The sequence below is a fragment of the Puma concolor genome, chromosome C1 (genome assembly GCF_028749965.1).
Source record: "Puma concolor isolate L17-30 chromosome C1, mPumCon1.1.hap2, whole genome shotgun sequence".
In the NCBI taxonomy this organism is placed as follows: Eukaryota; Metazoa; Chordata; class Mammalia; order Carnivora; family Felidae; genus Puma; species Puma concolor.
This window is the reverse complement of record NC_141674.1, coordinates 51,472,316-51,485,665: the sequence shown is the minus strand read 5'-3', so window position 1 is coordinate 51,485,665 and position 13,350 is coordinate 51,472,316. Positions and strand designations below refer to the sequence as shown.

At 38.0% G+C, this 13,350-nt stretch overlaps 1 protein-coding gene across 10 annotated transcripts in view; it reads left to right on the top strand.

The window, feature by feature from the left end:
- Positions 1–13,350, top strand: part of DOCK7 (dedicator of cytokinesis 7) — a 236,897-nt gene that overhangs the window by 114,292 nt on the left and 109,255 nt on the right. For all 10 annotated transcript variants that reach the window (XM_086717167.1, XM_086717165.1, XM_086717168.1 and 7 more), the window contains 2 exons: positions 8,188–8,305; positions 11,920–11,990. In XM_086717167.1, coding sequence (XP_086573293.1) covers positions 8,188–8,305; positions 11,920–11,990 — 189 coding nt within the window. The remainder of the gene's footprint in view (positions 1–8,187; positions 8,306–11,919; positions 11,991–13,350) is intronic.

The following is a 13,350-nucleotide window of genomic DNA, read 5'->3' as shown; positions in this document are numbered from 1 at the left end:
GACTTTTTCCTGTGGTTGATTTCAAGTTTCATAGCATTGTGATCTGAAAGTGTGCATGGTATGATCTCAGTTCTTTTATACTTATTAAGGGCTGTTTTGTGACCCAGTATGTGATCTATCTTGGAGAATGTTCCATGTGCACTCAAGAAGAAAGTATATTCTGTTGCTTTGGGATGCAGAGTTCTAAATATATCTGTCAAGTCCATCTGGTCCAATGTATCATTCAGGGCCCTTGTTTCTTTATTGATTCTCTGTCTAGATGCCCTTTCCATTGCTGTAAGTGGAGTGTTAAAGTGCTCTGTAATTACCACCTTCTTATCAATAAGGTTGCTTATGTTTGTGATTAATTGTTTTATATATTTGGGGGCTCCTGTATTCGGTGCATAGACATTTATAATTGTTAGCTCTTCCTGATGGATAGACCCAATAATTATTATATAATGCCCTTCTTCATCTCTTGTTACGGCCTTTCATTTAAAGTCTAGTTTGTCTGATATAAGTGTGGCTGCTCCAGCTTTCTTTTGACTTCCAGCAGCATGATAGATAGTTCTCCATCCCCTTACTTTCAATCTGAAGGTGTCGTCAGGTCTAAAATGAGTCTCTTGTAGATAGCAAATAGATGGGTCTTGTTTTTTAATCCATTCCGATACCCTGTGTCTTTTGATTGGAGCATTTAGTCCATTTACATTCAGTGTTATTATTGAAAGATATAGGTTTAGAGTTGTTGTGATATCTGTAGGTTTCATGCTTGTAGTGATGTCTCTGGTACTTTGTGGTTCTTGCAACATTTCACTGAAAGAGTCCTCCTTAGGATCTCTTGTGGGGTGGTTTAGTGGTGATTAATTCCTTCAGTTTTTGTTTGTTTGGGAAAACCTTTATGTCTCCTTCTATTCTGAATGACAGACTTACTGGATAAAGGGTTCTTGGCTGCATATTTTTCCTGTTCATCACATTGAAGATTTCTTGCCATTCCTTTCTGGCCTGCCAAGCTTCAGTAGATAGATCTGTCACTAGTCTTATTGGTCTCCCTTTATATGTTAGAGCATGTTTATCCCTAGCTTCTTTCAGAATTTTCTCTTTATCCTTGTATTTTGCCAGTTTCACTATGACATGTCGTGCAGAAGATCAATTCAAGTTATGTCTGAAGGGAGTTCTCTGTGCCTGTTGGATTTCAATGCCTGTTTCCTTCCCCAGATCGGGGAAGTTCTCAGCTATGATTTGTTCAAGTACACCTTCAGCCCCTTTCTCTCTCTCTTCTTCTGGAATTCCTGTGATACGGATATTGTTCCATTTGATTGCATCACTTAGTTCTCTAATTCTCCCCTCGTACTCCTGGATTTTTTTTAATCTTTTTCTCAGCTTCCTCTTTTTCCATAATTTTATCTTCTAATTCACCTATTCTCTCCTCTGCCTCTTCAATCCGTGCTGTGTCTGCCTCCATTTTATTTTGCACCTCATTTATAGCATTTTTTAATTCATCATGACTATTGTTTAGTCCCTTGACCTCTGTAGCAATAGATTCTCTCCTATTCTCTATGCTTTTTTCAAGCTCAGCAATTAATTTTATGACTATCATTATAAATTCTAGTGCAGTTATATTGCTTAAATTGGTTTTGATCAATTTGTTAGTTGTTGCTACTTCCTGGAATTTCTTTTGAGGAGAATGCATCCGTTTCGTCATTTTGGCTAGTTTTCTGTCCCTTACGCGTTTTGAAAGTTTGTTGTGTGCTCTGCACCTGTGAGCACTGCTCTGTTAAAGGAGGGTCATACACTGTTCAGGGCCTGGCCCTTCAGGAGGTGTTTTTTCGGAGATTGTTACTTGTTCTCTGTTGTTGTGACTTTGGTTATTTTATTACCCTACTCGTAGTGATAGTTTGGACCCTCCACCAGGTGTGCTTTGATTTGTTTCTTGGAGTAGCCCTGTAAAGGAAAACAGATAGACAAACAGGGGACAAAAACATGGAAACACACAAATAAATAACACAAACAAACAAATGAACAAAAACAGAAAACTAAAGGCTAAAAACAAAAACCCCAAAACACCGATTACAAGTAGAGAAGAGGGTGGAGGCTGTGCTGTTTGAAGAGCATATACAAAGAGAGAAATGACAGGAGCGGGGTGGGGGGCAGGGAGGGGGGAGAAAAATAAACATTGACTAGGCAGAGAGACTAAAAGACTCAATCCATAGAGAGAACAGAAAACAAAGACGGAGGCGGGAAAAAAGAAAGGAGGATAAAGTTACCCAGACATAGAAACTATATGGCTTAATTGTTCCAGAGAGAGAGAAAGGAGTGTAAAGAAGGAGGTGTGGAATATGTATCAAGACAATGGATTAAGTATGTCTGTTTAGACAGACCAATAACCAGAGTAACCAGCCTAGGGGAGGGAAGAGATAAGGAGGAGAAATGGGAGTTGGGGGGAGAATATATCTATATTTCCAGAATTGACCTAGAGCTCATCCAGGCAATGCTGCTGCACTTGTCTGGAGGAGCTGTCCTCAGGGTCTGCCCTGCTCCGGTACATAGGCAGTTACCCAGTGCGAAGGGCCGTGGTTTGGTGCAGTCTGGACCCACCTCCACTATGGGCCTGGGGAGTGATCCCTGAAGCCCCACCTTGGTGGTGGTGGTTGGTGGTAGGGGAAATGGTGACCCTGCAGTCTCTTCTCCATGGAGCCGGACCCGGTGGACTCTGAGTCATCCTCACTGTGCCGCAGGCGCAGACGGGGTGGTCCGTCTCTCTCCTCCCCCTCCCCTGACACTGTGATTGTCTAGGATTCAAAGTCCTGCTCCAGGCGCTCTGGCACTGGGGAAGCTCCTCTCAGTGCGGCCGGATATGTGGCCCTGGCTGGCTTTGTGCCGCTGCACTTCAGGGAGGACCTCCTTCTGCGGACTGTGCAGTCGACCTCGCCGCCAATCCCCGGGGGTGGCCGATGCAGGCTGCCTTAGGCAGGCTTTGTCTTTTTCCACAGCACTCCAGGGAGGGGTCCACTTTGTCCTACCGTAGACTTTTCCGCCGACCTCACCACGGAGCCCCCAGGGTGGTGGATGCAGGCAGGGCTTTGTCTTTTCCTACAGCACTCCAGGGAGAGGGCTGCCTTCTCCTACTGCAGACTGCGTCCTCGGCCCAGCCACTGAGCTGGGGGTGGGGGGACGGGGGGGTGACGGACGCAAGCAGGCTTTGTACTATTGCGCAGCCCTCTAGGCAGGGAACCACTTTCTCCAACTGCAGACTGTGCCCCTGACTTACCACCACACCCAGGGCTGGCTTCCCTCCTCCCCAGGTGCGTGAACTGGGAGCCGGTCCCAGTGCGAAGAAAGCTCTGCAGTTGGAGATAGGATCCCTCTCAGTCTCAGTCCGAAGTCTTTCTCCTGTCCAGATATGGTCCTACACTTCCCTAGCTGCTCTTTCTCTTCCCTTTGTTTCTTCGCAGAAGGGGGTCCCTCCCCCTCCGTGCCCGCACGGCTTTTTTATCTCCACCCCCGTTCGCAATCACTCACCTATCTTTTCTCCAGTTTTCCTATTTTCTTTCTGGTAGACTCCGTCTCTTTTTTTTCTCAAACGTTTCCAATCTTAAAAAGCTTACAAAATGCTCATATTCTGTCTTCAACTATTGCATGATCTTTCTCTCTTTTACAGCTACACTTTTCAGAGTTTCACTTATTTCATTTTCTTAACAACTTGCTCTTGAACCTACTTTTATCTGTTTCCAGCCTGATATTATCAGTGACTTTCATGTTGCTAGTCCAGTTGACCTTTTTTGATTCTTAACTCATTTGGCCCCTGAGTAGTGTTGACACTTAACTGTTTAATTCTTCTTATGCTGTTTTCCCTTGGCTTCCATGTCATTGCACTCTCATGGTTTTTTTCCCTACTTCTCTGTAGGTGCCTTCTCGGTCTTGGTAGGCTTATCCTCTTCTGGATAGCCATAGAAAACTGGAGTTCCTTAAGACTCCAGTTTTTGAATAATATGCATAAGTAATTAAGTGATATTCTAATTCTTTCATACTTGATGTCCTCAAAATGATTCTCAGTGTTTGAAGATGATCTGTAGATACAAGATAAAAGATTAAATAAAATCTTATAATAAAATTAAATAAATAGTCTTAAATTGGAATTTGAAGTATCAGTATGAACTCAGAATGTATTTCACGTTAAAAGCATTTCCCCCTCACCCTTTCTACTTAAATGGCCTAGAAACAATGACTAACTCACAATGAATGCCCAGACTGTGGCTTGGAAAAACATTTCTCATGCAGAGAACCAAAGCTCCTTGGAGAAGTGGTTGATTCTGGGTCTGAGGAGAAATGATAGAAGACCTTGGAACATCTTGCTGTAACAGCTAGCAAGAAGGCATCAAAGACTACTATGCCTGACTCACAAGGACGCAGAAGCCAGTTTGAGTTGGCTTTTTCCTTTGTTAAAGAGAGAACAATTTGAACATCAATAAAGATAATACCTGCAGTGTACTGAAACCCATTCATATGTTTGGTCCCTGAGTTTATAAGTGATGCTAAAAAAAAAAAAAAAAAAAAAAAGAATTAATTTCTCTTAGAGGATTGTAATGCACCTACTGCTTATTTTGAAAACTGGAAAATAATGGAAAAGAGTCCAGCATTTATTCCTCTCTATAATATATAATGGTTCACTGGCTAAGCAAATAATAGATGAGGATAATTGCTCTTCATAGAGATATTCCAGCTATTAAATAAAGACTGAGAGGGTATTATCTTTTGGCAGCCCTTAATGGAGCTAATGGATTTAGGCATTGATCACCATCTACTAACTGCACAAAAAGAGATGTTTTCCTCCTGATAGGACACGGTACTATTTATGGAATGATCTTACCAAAAAAAACCTCAGGCCTAAATATAACCAAGGCTCTTGATCCAACTCTGAATTTATAGAAAACAAGAATATGTTAAATGTCACTACAGGGATACAAACAAATTCTAGCCTCAAGAAAAATTTACACAAAAATAATCCCATTTCTTCAACAACTATATTGTGAAGGTAGAAGATGGAAAGACTTCCCCACAGTCAACCAAGTATCTCTTCCTCTCATAACTTCTGCATAACTTTTCTCACAACACAACATTATTGTGAAGTGGTCTGTTTATAGGCATTTCTGTCCCATTAGATTATATGTTCCTCAAGACCAGGGAATGGCCTCTTAATTTTCCTTTATTTCCCTTGCATGTAACTTGGTACTGATGTTGTGTGCAGAATCAATAAATAAGTATTACCTGGGGGCGCCTGGGTGGCGCAGTCGGTTAAGCGTCCGACTTCAGCCAGGTCACGATCTCGCGGTCCGTGAGTTCGAGCCCCGCGTCGGGCTCTGGGCTGATGGCTCAGAGCCTGGAGCCTGTTTCTGATTCTATGTCTCCCGCTCTCTCTGCCCCTCCCCCGTTCATGCTCTGTCTCTCTCTGTCCCAAAAATAAATAAACGTTGAAAAAAAAAAAAAGTATTTCCTGTGCAGATTTTATTTGGTGACTTCAGTGGTTAGTAATAGTCAGTCATCTTTGATCTTTAATTCTTTTGATTAAGAAACTGACAAATCATTGTAACATTTCCACATTTGTCTTTTATACTTTTGACTGTTCAGAGAATAACTGACTCTTCTCCATGTTTTTAGTGACTTTAAGATTGTAGGCTTTTTGTTACATACACTTATTCTCCCCCCATGGAAGTTGTTTTTTCTAATTATAAAAGTCATGTGTTCTCACCAGTTCAAACAAAATAGAAAAGTATAAAAAAGAAACTAGAGCCTTCACTGTTAACCAGAATTATCTTTTTATCTATTTCTTTCTCTCCTCCCTCCTTTCTTTCCCCTCACCCCACCAACTTTCCTCTTGCTGGACTGACCCCCCTGTGTCAATGTAATGACCTTCTTTGTCTCTTATTATAGTTTTTATTTCGGAGTCCATTTTGTTGATATAACTTTCTTTTGGTTTCATTTTCATGAAATCTCTTTTTCCCTTTTTTTACTTTCAGTTTGTGTGTGTCCTTACACCTGAAGTGAGCCTCTTTAGGCAGCATGTAGATGTGTCTTGTTTTTGTTTTTGTTTTTAACCCATTCAGCCACTCTGTCTTTTGACTGGAAAATTTAGTCCATTTACATTTAAAGTAAGTATTGATAAGTATGTACTTATTGCCATTTTATTGTTTTCCAGTTGTTTTGTAGTTTGTCACTCTCCCTTTCTTGCTTCCTTCCTTTGTGGTTTGATGAATTTCTTTAATGGTATGCTTAGGTTTCTTTACCTTTTGTGTATTGACAATAGGTTTTTGCTTTGTGGTTACCATGATGCTTGCACATAACAACTTGTATCTAGAACAGTGTATTTTAAGTCAATAACAACTTAAGTTTGATCCAGTTTTAAAGTTCTTCATTTTTACTCCCTTCTCCCATGTTTTATATTTTTGATGTCATATTTTATGTCTTTTTATCTTGTGTATTCCTTAATTAAATATTGTAATTATTTTTACTGCTTTTGTCTTTTAACCTTCATACTAGCTTTATAAGTGATTAATCTGCTACCTTTACTATATATTTACGTTTCCAGTGAGATTTATTCTTTCATGTTTTCTTGTTAATAATTAGCACTTTTTCTTTTCAGCTTAAAGAGATTCTTTACTATTTCTTGTAAGGCCAGTTTAGTGGTGATAAGCTCCTTTAGCTTTTTCTTGTCTGGAAGACTGTCTCTACTTTGCTTCTGAATGATAACTTTACTGGCTAGAGTGTCTTTGGATGGAGGTGTTTTCTTTCAGCACTTTGAATATATCATGCCATTCCCTTCTGGCTTGCAAAGTTTCTGGGCTTGCAAAGTTTCTGCTGAACAATATGCTGATAGTCTTATTTGGGTTCTCTTGTGTGTAACAAATTGTTTTTCTTCTCCTACTTTTAGGATTCTCTCCTTTTTAACTTTTAACATTTTAATTGTAATGTGTCTTGGTGTGAGTCTTTTGGGGTTCATCTTTTTTTGGAACTCTCTGGGCTTCCTGGATCTGGATGTCTATTTCCTTCCCAAGGTTAGGGGAGTTTTCAGCTATTATTTCTTCACAATTTTCCGTAAGTAGGATATGCCACACTATACATCCTGCTATGGAACCTGCGTTTTTTCTTTATCCAACATGCTGGGTATCTCTTTCTACATCAATAAATATTGCTGCACATTGTCATTTTGGAGACTCCATAGGATTCCTTCTTATTAATATATATTGATATAATTAACTAAAATAGTACTGATGCATATTATATTTCTTTATAATTATTTGTAATTATTCTCTACTACAAAAAATGTTGTAGTGAATTTTTTTTAACACATCCATTTATACATGTGTGTAATTCTGTCCTTAGACTAGAGGCAGGTTTGTTAGGTCAAAGGTTGTGTTCATTTAGAATTTCTATATTGCCCTACCACATTCCAGAAAATTTTGACGTGTTTTCATTGCTCCAGCAGTTGATTAGCAGGACTTTATTATACTTGAAGTCTTGTTCATCATATCTCAGTACTAGTCTTCAGGTAAAGTAAATCTTGTTCTATTTCTTTTTATTTGTTTAGCCCTCTCTTTTGGTGTCTTTTCTTGAATTATTTATCTTCTGTGTGGCAGAAGCAGGGACTGGACATGAAGTAAAATAAATACAGAGTAATATGTGATTATTTCATAGCAACTATTACACCTAGCGTATTGTCCATACATGTTTTTGAACAAATAATGTGGAATGTTATCTCTCTTATGTCCTTGATCATATATATACAGAAGCCCTGCCTATAAATGTTATCCTCTTTATATCTGCTTGCAGGAGCTAACATAATACATTATTAACTTCTTAATAATGATTCAGTCCTTACTCATTCATTTCCCAGAAGTCTCTTGCAGAGGAAAGAACATGTGTTTTGAAGTCTGACCTATATTCTGATTTCAGCTTTGCTGCTTACTTAGTTGTGTGTGAACCTCACTTAAGTTTTCTGGGCCTCAATTCATCTGCAAAATTGGGGTATATTTGATTGCTATCTATTTGAATGATTGCCGTAAGAATTAAATGAAACATTGTATGTGAAAATATATGGTGGCTAGCATATATTAATAATGAAGTATTTGTTCCATCTCTTTCTTTTGTGGCCTGCAGTGATACATAGTGTTTTTAGATATATATTTACTATCGTGCATACTATTGCCTTTACAGAAATCTTCTCTACATATACCCTCAGAGTCTCAACTTTGCCAATCGTCAGGGTTCTGCAAGAAATATAACAGTGAAAGTACAGTTCATGTATGGGGAGGATCCAAGCAATGCTATGCCGGTAAGAAGTGTTCTTTACTTTTCCTCTTGTTCATGTATGGTTCAAATAGACATTGTTTTTGTTTTTGTTTTACTTGATTGGCAGCTCTAAACTGGAAATTAATGATCTTGTAAACCAAATTTCTAACTGATTACTTCCTGTAACAGATAGTATGAGTTTCCTTGAAGTCTTTTTTTTCCCGTTTTTATTTATTTATTTATTTATTTTTTTTTTAAATTTTTTTCAACGTTTATTTATTTGTGGGACAGAGAGAGACAGAGCATGAACGGGGGAGGGGCAGAGAGAGAGGGAGACACAGAATCGGAAACAGGCTCCAGGCTCTGAGCCATCAGCCCAGAGCCCAATGCGGGGCTCGAACTCACGGACCGCGAGATCGTGACCTGGCTGAAGTCGGACGCTTAACCGACTGCGCCACCCAGGCGCCCCTTTCCCGTTTTTATTTAAATTCTAGTTAGTTAATATATAGTGTCATATTAGTTCATATTAGTTTCCTGTGGACAATATAGTGATTCAACACTTCCGTATTGAAGTCTTAAATATTGAGGACTTAGTACATACTAGTCCCTCCCAGAGATACAAAGATGAATAAGACTTGTAATCTAAAGGATATGGGATAAACACATAAAATTCTAAAATAGTGACTTTCAAGAGAGGATCAGAACAGAATCACCTAGGTAACTCTAACAAAGCGCAGATATGTTTTTTCTCTCTTGTCATCTGTGATTCTGATTCTTCTCCTTGAGAATGAGAGGCCAAAGGAAGTAGAAAGTGATGGGTAGTATATGAGGTTGTGGTATAGGTTGAAATGCTCCCCAGGTGATTCTAATATGTATGATTCTTCCCATCTTTGTTAAGAAACTCTGGTAATAGTGCATATTACACTTACCTAGGGAGCTTTTAAAAATACCAGTGCTCAGACTGAATTTTACTCCAATTAAATTATAGTGTCTGGGGGTGGGAACTAGTCATATATCAGTATTTTTAAATCTCCCTAAGGGGATTACATTTTGCAGCTAATATTGAGAACCAAGGTATATGCTAAGTATTAGAAGATGGCTGTAGTGATTCAAAGGCAGAAGTGTACAGAGGTAGGAGAGAATGTCTTGCTGAGGTAATAGGCAGGTATCACCTGGAGGAGGTATATCTGAACTAAAACCAGAGATAGTTAAAATGTAGATGGCGTTGGGTCTTAGATAGCTGGGGAAGAAAAGCAACTCAAGTTGGAGAATGTCCTTCCACAGACGTACAGTGGCGAGTTGCCAGTGAGCCAGAGCAGTGTAAGAGAAGTCAGAAATAGTAGATTGAGGCCAGACTGGAGAGATTCCTGACTGCCCAAATTATCATTTAGGATTTGTAGAACACTACTCAATGCAAGTTCCATGAAAGTAGATTTTAAGCTCAACTAAAGTTAGTAACATATGGAATAGGAGCACACCTGTCACTATAGATGTTCAACCTCTGAGAACTCTAATGGAATGAAAATGAGCTTACGAATAGGTGCATTGTTAACAGTTTTATTTTAGCCTTCTCTGCCAGTCATTAAATCGCATTCCTCTGATTTTTCTACTTACTAGGAAAGCTGTATATTTTCTCTTTTCCCATTGCCTCAGTTTTATCAGCATGTATAGATCTTGACAGCAGCGAGCACAAATTATGCATCTTTATATTCTTCTATGGCTGCTATTTCAGATCTTTGCATATAATACATGGTGAATAAGTATTTGCTAATAAATGTAGAATTTACTTCTGAGGTTTGGAGTTAGCATTTCATATTCTTTACTAGTTCTTTATTCCTGCTGAAAGAATGAATATACTATCACAGTTGATGAAAAGGTACTGGATTGTGAAAATAGATGCTTTGTTATATGTGAATTACCATATGAATTGAGCTTATGACAAATGTAGTATATGTAAGATAATCTGTTTCTGTTGATTGCCTAACAAACTCTTCCTTGTCTTAGCACATATATGGCCTCTGTGGAGTCCCAGCTGCATCCAGCCACAATGACAGACCACTCCCTCTTTTGGTGCTACCATAGATAGCATCTTCTCATTTCTTTTATGGGCCTTATCACTTTAAGATTATATGTTTATTTCTTTATCTTGTCTACCAGATTGTGAGCTCCTTGAGGGCAGGGACCATGTCTTACTCATATCTATATCTTGATGCCTGCCAAAGTGCCTGTCAAAGAATTGATGCACAGTCCATGTTGATGAATGGTTAAAAATACATGTCACAAGGTCAGAAAAGGAACACTTTCTACTTTATGTCATTCATGTTATGAAAGTAAATGAGTTACTTTGTGAAAAATGGGATCTTCTCAGTGGCCGGGGTGGGGGATGGAGAGGATACTGTGTTCCTTTCACTTGTGTATTATTAGTCATATGCAAATATAATGCTTTTATCTTTATCCTAGTGACTGGTTGAAAGTATAGAAACATAGACACATTGTCTTTGCTTAATTCTTTAAAAAAATAAGGACTACTCAAATGGATCCTAAGATAATTTTTGGATCATATAATGTTGGTGTGATAAAATCATAAAATTCAAATTCTGGCATTGGAACAACATTTTATAAAAACATGGCAACGTATTCTTGGAAATTGGTGAAATTAGACTTCTCTAGGACAGTCATAGTCATTACACTTTTACACAGCCTTAAAATGAAAGAAGCTGTGTGAATAAAAGGATCTTTTGTGTCACAAAAAGAAACACAAATAATCTGTTAAAAAGTTCTTTTTATTTGAGGATGGTTCCAATTAATCCTTCTGTATAAGATGTAAAATTTGAGTTATTTTACCAGTTGTATTGATGCAAGCGCGATGATATGTCCATGTACTTATTTCTGCATGTGTAGAGATGGCTGGCCAGACATAAGAGGTTAATTTATGGGTAGGTAGCGTTGCAAATCTGTCTCACATAGGAATGATAAGCCATGTATCTTATCAGCTGCCCTAATTAACCGTAGTATTGCTATTAGAACGCCAGAGGCAGATATACAAGACTGAATTACTTTACCTTTAAACCTTCTCCAAAAGTAGTATTTTTTTTTTAATGTGGTGGATTTTTTATTTTTAAGACATATATATAAGAACATAAGAATGAAGAACTGAAGAAGACAGCCTCCTTCTTAATAGGGTAGCTTGTAAGGAGTACTGGAAGCAAAGGATACATAGCTTCACCTAAACTAGGATTTTAAAATATCATTTATAAATTTATATTTGGCTTACAGAATGATTACTGTTTTAGTGGAAAAGCCACCAATTTTATAGTAGATACATGCTACTATTCTAAGACCATATTTCTTATATAAATTCCAAATGATATGCTACACCCAGATTTTAAAATGAATTTTTCACCTTCTTTAAGAAAAAGGAAATATAATGGGTAGAAATTTTTTGAATGTTTGAATGTCAGATGGTTCTATAGTTGAAAAGAAATTTACGGCTAAGCAATTGAATTTATTAATGAACGTCAGTAGGCACATTGTTCTTCATTGGGCTGATTTTGCCCATTGTTCTCCAGTAGTTATTAAATCAGACAAATTCTTACATAGATATGAACATCCAGCATTTATTACAACAAAGTTTCAACGTGCTGTTATTTGTTACAGGTAATCTTTGGTAAATCTAGCTGTTCAGAATTTTCAAAGGAAGCCTATACAGCCGTAGTATATCATAACAGGTACTGAATTCAAATATTTCTTTCAAAGTTACTCCCTTCTCAGTGGCATTTTAAGCACTCACGTTAGTGTGTTTACCAATTGCTTTGCTGCACTGAATGTGCAAATTCAAGACAGCTGACATCAGAGTTATAATTTTCTGCCTGTAGATGCATATTCTCTATAAACATCAAATTTAGACTTTATATACAAAAGGTCTTTCATATCAAATTCTCTGACCCTTTCATTTTTATTATATTGTTATTGATTATCATTGTAGCCTCTGGTCCTTTGGACTTTCCCTGTTATTTTCCCCTTGACACTTTGTAGTTTTACTTAACTCTTTACTAAGCTTATAACCATTAGTTAAATTGGTGGTATTCTCAACATCTAATAATACTTTGATGTAGTGCCCTTCCATTTTACTTCTTTGAGAAATTCTTAACTTTGGATAACTTTTAATCTCTGCTTTCTTTTCTTTTCTCTTTTTTTTTTTCTTTTCTTCCCTTTTCTTTTCCTTCTCTTCTTTTCTTTTCTTTTCTTTTCTTTTCTTTTCTTTTCTTTTCTTTTCTTTTCCTTCTCTTTTCCTTCTCTTCTCTTCTCTTCTCTTCTCTTCTCTTCTCTTCTCTTCTCTTCTCTTCTCTTCTCTTCTCTTCTCTTCTCTTCTCTGTTTTTGTTTTGATTACTGAATGCTGTTGGAGAAAAATCACAAAATTGTACCGATCAGGACTATCACAAATTGACGTTATTTTATCTGTATGATGGGACTGCAGTAATTCATTTTACTTTATTTTCTTTTTGGCCCCACCATTCTTTGGTATTCTTCTTGTCATCGCTTTTTTTACCCTCTGTCATTTGGCAGGAGATATTTTAAGCCTTTCTTCTTCTTTCTCTACCTCCTACTTATTCTGTTTGCTTACTCTTAGCGTTCCTACTTTATTAAGTGGTTTGAGACCATCCAACTTGAGAACCATTCACTTGTCTACTCTTCACCTCTGATTATCTCTGCATGGATCTGCCTTTCCTTCTGGTTCAAGGGCAGTCAGAGCCCGTACCTGGCTCAGTGTGAGTCTTTCATCTCTGCTTTCTACCAGTCTCATTCTTCCTCTTCCAGAGTGCGACTCCATCAGTTAGCCCTTCTCTTGTACCATCAGTCCCCACTTCCCTGGCTCCATCTGTTACTGTCAAAAAGAAACTTAAGTCTCCTATACTTAAAAAACAAAACAAAAACCTCTCTTCAGTGTTGTTGTGTAGCATGGTTTTTCCTTGCCCTCTTTAAAACTTTATTGTTTCTCACCCTTTGTGACCCGCTCTCACTTTCCTCCCATCTCTTTGGACAGTTTATTTTTCTGTAGTAATTATTCTAATCTATCTTTCTTTCCT